This window comes from Eretmochelys imbricata, chromosome 2 (assembly GCF_965152235.1).
Source record: "Eretmochelys imbricata isolate rEreImb1 chromosome 2, rEreImb1.hap1, whole genome shotgun sequence".
NCBI lineage: Eukaryota > Metazoa > Chordata > Testudines > Cheloniidae > Eretmochelys > Eretmochelys imbricata.
In genome coordinates, this window is record NC_135573.1 from 209517298 (window position 1) to 209531124 (window position 13827).

Consider the following 13827-nt stretch of genomic DNA (forward strand, 5'->3'; position numbering starts at 1 on the left):
ATATTGCCATCATACTTGGAATAGTGGGGCTCCAAGGGCTGCCTCACTTTTTCCTGGCCTGTGGGTAGAAGGTAAGAACAAGAACAGCAGCCAGGGATTGGATGTGATATATCTCCTACCTTGCTACCTCTTATCCTTTACTATCATGAAGTCTCTCTCTCTTGTGGTGCGGCGGGGTGGGGGATGGATAGCAGCTGCTTTGAAACTGCGTATCCATCTGTCTACCAGCTCCCTCTCACTCTGCCAACTGCCCCTGGACTATTCAGCCATGGAAGCAACATGTGAGGAGGCAGCCACCTGCCCCACCCATGGGAGTAGCAGGCGGTGGTTGCTGTTTTATGAACTACTTGCAGATGTGGTAAGTCAGCAGAGACACTGAAGGTGGGAATGACAAGATGTGGTAAGTCAGCAGAGACACTGAAGGCGGAGAGAGAAAATTGGAATGCCCTTTAGGGACGTGTGTTGTGGAGAGAGGATAGTCCGAACGAGGGTGAACATCCAAGTTGGTGGCAAGAAGGGGGAAGGCTTGTGAAGGCTACTCTACTGACTATATTGTTAGAATTCATCATCTCTTGTTTAATTAGTCTGGGGGCTCTTACTAGGATATGCAGAGAATCCCTGTTCATGACATGAATACAAAGTTAGTCTCAGCTGAAACTTGATATCAGTTTTTAAAAACTAAAGGAGTTTTGAGATTAGTTTATTGTTTAGTAGAAACACTGACAAGCTAGATGTCTTGGTGCAGAAAATAGGAATTTAGATGGACTGCAAAGTATAAAAATATTTGGAATACAAATCACACACTCTTACAAGCTGCTATCTCAAGAAAATTCTTTCTTTGCTACAGACCATTTATGGGCTGGGTGTGTGGACTAAGTTAATCAAAATGTGCTGTTTACCCCAAATCTTGTTATTGCTGGTGGCTGTAACATATAGATTCTGATAAATAGTTCTAAGAGCTTCAGTGAAATACTTTTATATTTGTTTGAGGAAAATGGCTTTGACTATCTAGTAAAATTTCCTCTATGCAGAAATCCAAGAGGATGGGGATTTCCTGATGTTTACAGCTATTAGCTGCTGATGTCAAATGCATTACACAATGAACACTTTACACTGAAAAGCACAGGCTTTGATTCTGTGAAAATGGAGTGACTTCTGACATCTCAAACTTCCTAATACCAATAGTTAGGTACCTGGAGATAGAACACCCTCTTATGAAAACTTTGAACATATAAGCTGAAAAGAAAATGCAATTAAAATCTGAAAGATCTGTTCTCTGGAGACATTTTGGAATAATTTGAACTCTTAGAATGGAAGTACAGTATTATGATGTCTTCTAGTACAGACTAACCTTCACTAACTTCTGGGAGCATCCAAGTACAGTAGTTTAGTTGGAGAAGTGTGGACTTATGACAAAAAACAAAATAGACGGTTGATTTTTTTAATGTAATGACTTATTGGAATAAGTAGCCCACGAAAGCTTATGCTCCCAATGCATTTGTTAGCCTCTAAGGTGCCACAAGTACTCCTGTTCTTTTTGCGGATACAGACTAACACGGCTGCTACTCTGAAACCTGGAATTAGACACAACTGCAAAACTAAGATGAGAAAAACAGTGGAGAAAAATGTGTTAAACCACTTAATCCCAAAAACTGGGAAATCCATATGGAGATATACAAGGGCATCTGAAAAGCTGTGTAGTTTAAAATAATTATGCTACATAACTCAGTTGGCTCAGGATGAAATTTCAAAAATGTTCTTATTTAATTTTAGAAAGTATTTGCAATTGGAGAAGTTGTTGACAGCATAAAGCCTATTCAGCATTAAAATCTGTGGACTGGCTGAGGGTTAGATATGCTCCCTATGGATCTGGTGATACTGCTGTGTAAATTCTGATTTCATGACATAAAGGACTGGAAAGTACTTTCGCTAATTCTGACAACAGCTAGTTACTCCTTTTTATGAGGCTGATGTACTGATCTCACATGGAATGCTTAAATTTGAGCCACCAACCTGAGTATTGAAATTTGATTTATTTCCTAATACTGTGACGTGTATGCCCACCCATCGTCCCCCTCCTCGTCATCATACACACACAAAATGGAAGACTGTAAAGCAGGAGCATGGGAGAAGGAGTTGAGTGAGACATCCTGGAGCAGTGGCTGTAGATTTAATAGAAAAATGCATTCAAACACAAAATAATATACTGTTTATCACTAATGTTTCAGCAGAGTTTTTTTAAATGATTAAAAAATAGTTTTTCCAATACTCGAAGAAAATAAGCATATGTAAATGGCAGTTGTATAGAGTATAGATAGAAAGGATAAGGACTTATTTAATATTAGATTTTTATCATATCTCAATGGTCTGGACTCTTAAAATTTATAATCTTTTAGTCTAATTTTAAAATTTGCTTTTCAGGAGTAATCAATCTCTTGATAAAATGCATTGTTACCTAATGTGGAAAATTTGCATTGAAGTAAGCCTGTCCACACCAAGTTCACTATAAAATATAACTTACTGCTATGCTATAAATAAAATCTGTCTTTTGAGAAAGATCTGCATATTGTTTAACAGGCTTAGAAATATTACCCCAGTCTCTCTATTGACACTGAAAATCTAGCGAATAGTCTTCATTATAATGGTCATATTTATATGTAACTTCTACTGAAGAAAAATATCATTGTTCTTAGCTGTCTTTCCTGAACAGCACATGCCCTTTAATACCTGTATTCCAGTCATTACTACTATTCCACTGTTTCCATTATTCCTATAATATGTGGTCTCACTTCCTGCATCAGTAGTTCTAGTTCCTCCATTTCCTTGCAGTGGTGTACAGCCATCTCAGTTGTTCCTTTTTGCCTTCACCCAGATTCCTCACCTGATTAGTCTGTCATTTTACTGCCACTGTTGCCTGTCTGACTGTTACTGTCAGTGGCATTGACACGATCTTTCTTCTTGTTATCCATTCTTCCACACTCTGTTCTTTTTTTCATTGCTGTTCATTGTCTTTTACATGATTTTCCTTTAGCTCAATATTAGAATGAGGCATGGAGATTATATCTCCCAACCATCTTCCCTGAATACCTAGCTTAAAGCTCTCTTAATCAGTCTGTCCTCTGGGAGACAGATATCTTGATCTTTGTCTGAAACAGTCCACCATCTATTCATCAAATTGTGGCTGGCTTTTTATTATTGTTGCTATTGACTTGGTTTTCCTGTAAATAATCTGCCTAAAGGCAAAATAATTTCTTGCATTATCAGTCCTTATAGTTCTATTTAAAAATAGGTATGTAGGGGCTGTTCTGTCTCCAACCATAAATAGAAAAATATGTAGGAAAATTGAATGTCTTGTATAAGGTTAAAAGTTGTATTATTTAAGGAAGAAAGAAAAAGAAAATTGAAAGCAAATGGGATAAAAGCTCTGGCAGCACTTGTCTAGTGCATCTTAAAGTCTTAGATGCAGACTAACAAATTTATAGTAGCTTTAAGTACATTTTTGTTCAGTTTTGTTTTTATAACGTTTTTGTTTTGTCTTCACTGCTGAGATTTTGACAACAGGCAAGCATATATATCTATATAGATACTGAAAAATATAAACCCCACACACACCTTTCATCCTCAAGAATTCCAAAACACTTCAAAAATATTAATTGCTATCTAGCATGCCAAAAACTACAGTGACCCTTCAGAGTTAGGTGTTTTTTTGTTTTGTTTTGTTTTTTTCTGTCTCATCCCATGTTCTTGGCAGTTAGATGTATTAATTCCTTTGGCATCAAATGAGTAGTAAATAGTGTCATTTGAACCAAAACTGTAAAAATTGGCTTTTGGGTGCAGGGTGGGAGAGAGGAAACAAGTTGTTAAATTACAGCTGAAATCTGAAAAATGTGAGGCTATAAATGAAAATACCAATCAATGAATTCTAACTGTGTGTTTAAATGTAACTTAGTAACACTTTTGAGATTGGCGTTTCCAGTGCATTGTCATAATGGCTACACACTTAGGCATGCGCATGCAGACAATTTTAAACAGAATTTTAAGATTCCTTATGTCCATTAGAGACAGTTAAAGGTGTTTTTTAGCTATAAAAGATGGGATGTGGAAGAGCTTTGTGGCCAAAATAGGTATTGCCACTGCAAAAAACTGACTTCTCTGTTGCTTTACATAAGTACAGAGGTGTGTAGCCATGTTGAAATGCAGTTGGTTCACCTTATTAGTTAGTACCAGGTGGTGTTCATTTGTTACCTTTCTTCCCTACTCTTATTATTATTTGCTCTAATCAAAAAAGTTCCTGTTAACTGAAATAGACACAATACAAATAGACACCCTTTGGAGGTAACCTTTGTGCCTCCACTCAGACTCCTAAAAAACCTAACAGTAAGTTTTCCTACTTAATCCCTTCCACAAGTGTTGAAATCAGACTTATCTTCACTGCTGAAATTTTGACAACAGGCATGCATATATATCTATATAGATACTAAAAAATATAAACCACACACACTTTCATCCTTGAGAATTCCAAAACACTTCACAAACGACAGTACTGTGCTAAAGCCACTTCACTTAGAGAGTGGCAGCCTGCCAGCTGATAAAAATCGTGCTAAGCGGTATGGGAAAAGTTTTTGTTTTGGCCATTGACATACAGGCAAACCCCTAACCTAAACCATTAGAAAGGGTCTTCGGATGTTTGCTCATGCAATGCATGGGGGGGCCTTTTGCCATTAAGTTGTTCTTGAAAACATTTCACAAACATTTCACCATAATAGTAAATTGTCAGGTACTTAACTTACTTTCAGATCATTCTGTCCAGCAGATAGCATGACTCTGGTGGTCAAATAGATTGTGAAGTAGCTGAATGTTTGCCAGGTTTCATGCCCCTTCGACTTCAGTGTTTACTCAGATATTTATCCTAAATTAGTGTTCCTTCAATATTCATATGTAAGCTTCATATCAACAAGTTTGAAAGTAACCTTACAGCCCAGACAGTTGTTGTCTGCAGTTCTAAAAACTCAAATACTCTTAATCTTGATATTCTTTACTTAGTCCTGAGGATTTTGAAAGAACTGTTTCACTAATAAATTAAGCACTTCAGAATAAGGATGAGCTATCATTTCTGGCTATTGCTATGCTTTCATTGGATTTTTTTCATTCTTGTCAAGTTTGTTACTATATGCTCTCAATGTACATAAATAGTATTCTTCTGTGTGATTCTTCTCTCTTCCTGTGCTTGCTTTTGTATGGTATAAATGTGATGATATCAACTTTCATGATGGATACCCAATGACTGCTTACACTTGGTAGCTTCCCCCATCACAAAATCCAGTTCATAGTAGATCTAGTGATGAAAAGCCATTTGACTCCTGAATGTTTTTATTGTCTTAAAGTTTGGAAATCTGTGGTCTAATTCTTTAAAGGTTTTTATAATGCTGGTAGGTTGCTTGGAGTGTAGTTTGTCACATTATATATTGTAAAGTTTGAAAGTTTATTTTTTTCTCTTCCTCCTTCCCCCTCCTCCCCATTCACATTTCTCTCCCTTTCTACCCTTAACCTCTCTTGATGGGTCTTCGTTTATCGGAATCTAACTTTAGATAGTAAACTCTTCAGGGAAGGAATTTGTCTGTAAAGTGCCTTGTGCATCGGGGGGGTGGGAAATAGTTTTTCCATTCTGCAAAAATGTTCATATTTGCAAAATATTTGCATTCAGGTGAAGCCAATACCTTTCAAAATTTTGTACAAGAAACTGGAAGGGTGAGCCTGTTTAGGACACTCACCTTGAATGTGAAAGATGAAAGTTCAGGTCTCTGCTCTGAATCAGGCAGGGACTTTCCTCATCCTAGGTGAGTTCCCTAACCACAGGGCTATTGGCTATTCTAGGGAGGGTTTCTTTCTCTCCCCGCCTCCCAAGCCCCCTAAAAATTCCATCCTGGACCCAAGAAACCTTTGCTGATGAATGGACATAGAAAGTGATGAGTTCCCCTGAAAAATTTAGGTTTTAACAAATTGGCATTTTCTGATGAAAAATTGTTTTGTCAAAATTCTTGACCAGCTCTGCTTATGCACCATTGCACTTTAGGTTCTGAAGATCTTCCTGTCCCTTTTTACTATAGAAAAATACCACTTTTCCAGTTCAATGGTACTATTTTTATTCATGTGTATAGTATCAAGAACTGCAGCAATCACTGATTTTTGCCACCATTATTGTAAATATCCAGGAATGTCAAAGTATGCTCATACTACTTTTTAAATGATGGCCCACTCTTCTTTTGCTGTGGGTTTAGTATTGTTTGTTCTCTTCCCCTCCTCATCCATCAGTCAAGTTATAGTACTTTGAAGCTAAGATCATCACTTGTGCCTCAACTTGTTTCCATCATTCTCCAGCATTGCAACAAACTGTTTCTCCCTTATAGCCCATCTTCTCCTGTTTGATGCTGCAGTGAGGTAATTGGCTAGTACTTGAGATCAGTCTGACATGGAAGTGATAAGGATATTATAAACCAAGCTTCACTGTAAGCTCAAATAAGAGCAGAAAATGGGCTGAGGTCAACATGTTTATTGCGCTACTGGAAAGTGCGCAGATGCTATGGAGATGGATGTGATACACAAATTTCTACAGAATAAATGTTCCGTGTTACACCTGCATAGCTTTTGGCAGGTGTTACTTGCAGATTTTATATAAAGGTTAAGTGAATTTTAAGTTGCTGTACTTGAAAGTTTCCTAAGTATGCAGACCTGTTCCAGTTGAAAATAATTTTAAAAAGAGCACAGAGATCAGGTACAATTAGATTGCCACTTTAGCTGATCTGGCTCTCCAGATGTAGGAGTTTCAGTTCAACCACATTCAAGAGATAGTGCTATATCAGTGCATACTGAAGGTATAATCTCTGCTCCTATGTGGTAGTACTTCAAGTTAACATAGAGATAATTGTAAAGATAATTTTAAAAACAAAGTTTTTCTTTACATCTTAGTACAGCTGATACAATATTGTCATAGGGCTTGTCTTCCTGGAGAGCTTTCCTGTTGACATAGTGCTATCTACACAGGGGCTGGGGGTTAAGTTGGTATAACCATGTCACTCAAGAGCGTGGATTTTTCTCACCTCTGAGTGATGTAGTTATGCCAATATTGGTCTGTACTGTAGATCTGGCCATAGAAGTGAATTGAGGGGAAAAAAGTTAAACTCAATTTTGATGTCTAAAATAACATTAAATTTTTGAATTTTCAAGAACACATGTTTCAAGAGCATTTTTCAGGTCTTTAACACTGAAAGAAAAAGGATATTGGAGGGGAGCATAGCACAGCATGGGAGAAATTCTATCCCATCCTCACTAATACTGTTCATTAACAAAAAGTTAATATGCAAACATGTGGCTTAATTCATAACGCTTCAGCCATCCAATTCTGTGTTTTGTTGTTTCATGATTTTGTTTCAGACATCTTTTTTTTTTCCTTCTTTCTTATCCATCTTCATTTCTAGAACAACCAGAGAATGGTAATGATGCTCCTGAATTGGGAAACTTTGTCATACCTGAGATTAGTGTCACAAATGTGGCTGGAGAGAGAACCGGGAATGGGGAAAAAAGCAGAGCACTAACAGAGAATGATTCTCAGCATATACAGGGTGTGCAGGAAACAGCTACAGATCCTAGAACTGACAGCAAAGGCATGCCAGAAATCAGGAGGCAAAAATCTGTAAGAAAAATGATGGAGGATGGAATAAACTCATCTGGCAGAGTGCAGTTTTAGCAGAGCACTTTGTAGCTGCCCTCTAAGGTACCATTGATGGAAAGGGTCACTGCTGCATGTTTGGAGAGTTGCAGTATGCAGTTATCGTGTTTGCATGTTGTCATTTAATAAAAACACAAATGCATGCACTGCACACACAATTTCTTGTGTCTGTGCCACATACAATGATGAAATAACTTGGGGAAACCACACTGTGAAACTCAACACTGACAGAAAATACTTTCCTATTCTTCACTTTGAGCTTATTTTGCATATTTGTTGGATTTACAAATTAAGTTATCAAGGAAACAAAGTGGACTATTTCAAACTTATGCAAAAAGCATTTCAGTACGCTTTACGGTCCCCCCTTCCCCCCCGTTATACTATTTGAAACACCTTCATGATGTTGAGACATTCATACTCCAGTGTTAAATTTCTAACCTAGTTATACTGGTAAACAGATAATGCAGAAGGTGACCTTTCAGTCATAAAACTGAAACATTGTTGGGTTTTCTAAACTTTCAGGAGCCATAATGGGTATTTTGCGGCATTGATCTACCTTCATGATTAATTTGCTTTGCAAATAGTATGTAGAAGCATTTGCACATAATAGGATTTATACCGTGTGGTATCTTTCTGATCTGTTCCTAATCTTTTGCATGAATAATAGTGCTTTTTTTTTCAAAATCACTACAAAATGAGATTATGCAGGCATGCCTTGTGGTTTAGTAAACGCAACTTGATGAAATTTTAAATCATAATGAATCATTTTCTAAAATTTAATGTAATAGGTAAGTGTTTTATGTTTTTCTACTTTGCTCCATACTCTATTGCTTTATTGCTTCGTGTTTGAAAATGACAAAGTCTAACTGTATATATTTGAATTAATCACAATATGAATAACACTTTTTAATTAACACTTTTCTTGTTCCTTTGCATAGATAATACTGATCTAGCAATTCCAGAAGAACTGATAGAAGTATCTGAGGTTGACGAAGGGTTTTACTCTAGAGCTACTTCTACCACAAGCCAATCTGCCTTATCAAACAGCAACAACACCAGCAGCAAGATCCTTTTAGGGAAGAGCCAACGAAGGTCTGGAGGAAACAAAGCTGGAGGGAAAGAAAAAGAAGCTTCTGGGGAATCCTGCAAAGAAGACATTTCTCGAAAACAAACTCAAAGAGCCCTGAGTGAGAATTTAGATCTTCTGTCTTTAAAGAGACTGACATTAACTACTAGCCAATCCCTGCCTAAGCCTGGCAGTCATAGTTTGGCTAGAACTACCACTACTGTTTTTAGTAAATCCTTTGAGCAGGTCAGCGGTATCACAGTTCCAAATAACCGTAGTGGTGGAAATGGTACTGAAGCAAATAGGTTTTCAGCATGTAGTCTTCAAGAGGAAAAATTGATATATGGAGCAGAAAGAATAGATCTTCCCATTTCAAACAAACAGTCAAATCAGCAACGACCTCCTAGCATCAGCATAACACTGTCAACAGATTGATGTTTGACAAATTACATAGTATGAACAAGGAATCTGGAGATTCCGTTGATAGTGTTGTACATTGTGCTCCCCATCTTCCCCTTTTAAAATCTAACCCTCCAAATTCTTGATATCGTTAGAGCTTGGCTTGCATTTGACAGTGTGTCTAGATTACAATTTTAAACTATTTTGCATTGTTTCAAATGTTATTAATAGCCTACAGCATTTTTTTTTACACTTGCACTTCCTATTATTTACGTCCCCCAGTTGTTAACAAACATTGGCAGCCTCTGTTTAGCCATGCTGGCATAGAGTGTCTGTGTGTTGTAAAATATAGACTGCAGAGCAAAGGGATCCTCTTTCTCAGGATGTAGCTGTTAAGTAACTACATTGCATCAGTGACTGAAGTTTTCTGTTAACAGGGGTTTGTGACTCAGGAATGAAATTTGGGATGACATTTGAATAGGTCCATACAATAAAATCAAGCATCGCAGACCAGGCCAGAGAAAATGTGCTAATGTGAGAGATGTACTTTGTTATAGGCCTACAGCTAGAAGCACCAGTTCAGTGTTCCATATTAAATGGAAACTTTCATAACAGTGGGCCAGATCTTTGCATGTGCCTGACTTAATTCACAAACTCCAATGTGTTTGCACACCACTTGAGTTGCATATTCCTTTGAGTATATGGGTATATGCAAACTGAGTTTTTTGTACGATACGTCTCTGTAAACAATTGGTTGAAAACTTTGCTCCAAAAGTCATACAATGGCAGATCAAACTTCTGCTGGGGACAGGAGTTTTCTGTGATGAAAATGCCATAATACTCAGAAAAGTGACTAAAAATGGCACTGGGTGGGTTCCATGTTTGATTCTGAGTTACCAAATGTGCTCAGTTCAAAAGCGCCAAAAATAAAATAAACGAAATAAATAAAATTCCACCAGTCCTGTTAACTTAAAGTGGAGTCTAGGAGGGAAGGTTTTTTTTATTATTTCTGGCTCAAAGTTTCACTGGCAACAAATATTATTCAACTGGAACTCTGTGATCAATTCTGATGAGTGAGCTAGAAGAACTTCCTGCTGTTTCCCCTAGCTGCATTGACTGCAATACCAGTCTGTTTAGTCACATTTTTTACCCGTAACCATGTTTGAAGATCCAGGATAGTCAGGCTGCTGGGAAAGACTGTAAACAGTTTTTTCTTTCCATTTCTTCTGCGGTGTGGTGGGATGCAGAATTACAAAGGAGCAAGTCCTCCTCCTAAACTTCCCTCCTGCCCACTCTGAGCCACTACGTTCTGTCAGAACATGCAGTGACTTTGGTTTCTTACCTAAGTCATCAGGAGTAGGCACAAAGCTACTAATTAGAAAGTTATTATCAGCATTTTTCATCACTCTGTGGAAAATGTTCATAATTACAATATCAGTATGTTTATGCTGATTTTGACACCTGTTGCATTGAATCAAGCACATAATTTTAATGGAATAATGTGTTTAAAGAGCAGGCTTGTTCTTGAATGAGATTAGGACAATATTACAAAAGGACATATACAAATTAAGAATCTTGCAAGCACAAAGGGAAATGATACTGTAATTATTTTATACCTAATTTCATTTATGTTGTAACTTAATGTTGTTGTAACTTTCATTTATGTTGTAACATGTAACTCATGTCACCATTATTTTGCCAGTTTGAAACTACCAAAATATCAACGTTCTTTAAGGTTACTATAGTGGTGTTTTAAAAAAATCTTATTAGCTGAGATTATAGCTTTAACAATGCTTATTGATTGCAAGCTACACACAAATGGGGAGAAGAGAAGCTGGCAATAACCACTCCTCGAAAAGTGAGGGAGTGTTTTACATTGTATAACTATGTGGTCTTTTCTCAGGGGAAGTGGAGAAAGTAAAAGTCTAATGTATATCCATTCATGAGTATTCAGATCTCTTTGGTGAGGTTCTTTTATAGGCCAAAAATGTCAAAGGGCATCATGACACAGAGCAAGGACTAAAGCTTTTTTAGACTTCCCCTAATTGAGTTTTGCCCTGAGATCCATTCTTGATTTGACTGAAAACTAAAGCACAAATACATTTAAATAAGTTCTCATTGTAGACTGTCTGCAGCCTCTTAAGCACCTTTTAGAGTGGGGTGACAATGCTGTGTTAAATTTTGTTAATTTCCAGCCATTGCATATTTATAGCATCCAAACCACAGGCAGTGGAAGAGTATTGGGGAGCTGGTAAGAGGTATTACTAGGTAATGTCTACATAATAGACATTCTGCATTTAAGATAACTTGAAATTCCTCCTGGGAGACCAAGAAGGGATGTCCACTAGAGTTTTGCACAAGATCCTTTCCTAGCTCTCACTAAGCAGAAAGCACAGCCTTCCTCTGATTTCCTAGCTGTAGGGTAATACAATTTTAAAATTTAACTTGAACTATACCTTTAAGTTGACTTATAACTTATTGCTTTAAACTGTAATTCCAGTAAACTTTTTATCATGACAGTATTAAGCATGGATTAGCTTTAAGAACAAATTTGTATTTTAAGTAGTTTCTTTTCTAGAGAAATTGTGATTTTTTTAAAAAATTGTCTCCATAATAGTTAAACCCCCTTTTTGATTCAATAGTGGTAGAAAAGATTTTGCTATACTGGAAGATCCAGCCATTTAAGTTTGAAGCTACAGAGTAACCGAATTAACTGTCTTTTTTAGAAGTGTATTTGAAATGCCAGGGATACAAATGAGTAACTTTAATGTTTACAAAGCTATCACTTGACTGTTCTCCAAACTACAGATCAAATGGTATTTTTTAAAAGGGTAAACTGGTTTTATCTTGCACATTTAATCATTCTAACTTTGGCTGTTGGGTTTTTTTCTTCCTAGGCTTAAATAAATGTTAAAACAAAATGATAAAACCCACATTCCTCTTATACAATAGAATTTATATAAGGTTTTATGGTTTTCAAGTAAATGTGATTTAAAGGAAAGATTTCTTAATGCTAAAGGGCTACTGCTTCTACTTACACATGCAGCTTTATGTACATAAGTCTTTATAAGCCTATCGATATGGTTTATTCATTGAGTACATTTTGTGTAACTGCCACAACCTAGGTCCTGGCAATACTGAAATTTTACTCTAACAACCTTTTTATAACCATAAGTATTTAAACTTATAACTGTATTATTTAAACAACTGCTGGAAAGTTTTAGGAATAAGTATGTTTAGCTTCGTGTCTGAGACTGTCCAAATACCCACCAAGACTTCTACTTGGAGACAGTGTTAATTAGTGAATCTCGAGAGTTTTTAAACTTAAATTTTATACTAATCAAGTTTGCATTGAGAATATAAAAGTTTTCTTTTTTTAAAGTAAATGTTATTGTAGTCTTAAGAAATTACATCTATATTGTACAATGTAGAGTTCATTTTGAATGAATACATTTCAGGAGTTACCACCATTTAATAGAATATTCTGTAGAAGTAAACAAGAGATCTCATTTAAAAACAAAAAACTCAAATAAGTGGTACTAAAGAAAAAAATAGCTAATGCTTACACTTAGGTTTGAACTCCATTTCATTATATCGAATGGAAATGTTTCCAGTGCTGCATTAACACAGCAAAATCTAACATCAAAGTATTTGATTACCTAAAGATTAACAGTGAACTACTATTTCCTGTTGTCTAGAACTAGGACACTTTTGTGCAAAGATTGTAGACATTTTAACCACCTTGTGTAGCTATGTTCTGTAGTAATTTTTTTTGTTGAGAAATTGTTGACATTCATGAAAGGTTATTGGAGTTCCTATTGCTAGAAAAAGTAATACTTAAAAAAAAAAAAATTTCTGGAGGTAACCAGACTCCTTTTGATTAGCATAAGGATTATACAAGTTTTTAGTTTAGTAATTATGGCAAATATTTCTTTAGTCAAAGTTTAATTTTTGAGGTTTAAAATGCTGTATATAGATGTGTAACATATTGGATTTTGTATCTGTGTAACTCCATTTCTAAAAGACTGCAACAATGGACTAGATGTATATTTTTAGTAACACAGGTCTATGGAATAACTGCATCAGTTCACAGGTGTTCTCAGTCTTAACTTGAAAGGTTAAGGTGAAATGAAAGTGCCACACTTTTTCATATTTTTCATGTTTTGCATCGTTTGTGTGATTATTTTTCTGTCTTCTATTTTGGTAATGTAGTGTTTCACTTTCTATATAGTAAAATATGTTTTAAATTGTACTCTAGAGTTAATATTCCTGAAGTATAAACCATGAATTTGCATTGTTTTGTGTTTAATATTTTTGGCCATTGGAATAAACAAACTGGAATTTTGTTTTTCAAGTTGTATACATTTATAAATACTTTAGTACTCCACATTTTTCATAGCAGAGTTTTCCCTCATTGACAGGTTTTGTTGAAATAAATCTTGAGTGGTGAGATTATACTTCTCAAAACACTTGTTCACGTTTGTATGTAAACAAAGAATCTAAAATTGCAATAGGACTGATCATGCTACTACGATGGGGTAACTTGGGGTATATTCATGCATACCCTGGGCTCTACATATGGTATATACTGTGGCCATGTTGTCCTATCTACACTGCAAATAAATATGCTGGACAA

At 36.1% G+C, this 13827-nt stretch overlaps 1 protein-coding gene across 3 annotated transcripts in view; it reads left to right on the forward strand.

The window, feature by feature from the left end:
- Positions 1-13563, forward strand: part of HYCC1 (hyccin PI4KA lipid kinase complex subunit 1) — an 81604-nt gene extending 68041 nt beyond the window's left edge. For 2 of the 3 annotated variants that reach the window (XM_077811386.1, XM_077811387.1), the window contains exon 11: positions 8665-13563. In XM_077811386.1, the coding sequence (XP_077667512.1) occupies positions 8665-9227 (563 nt within the window). In that variant the 3' untranslated portion in view covers positions 9228-13563. Of the gene's footprint in view, positions 1-7475; positions 7772-8664 lie in introns of all 3 variants that reach the window. The other variant, XM_077811388.1, reaches the window with a different exon arrangement.
- Positions 13564-13827: the final 264 nt, after the last annotated feature.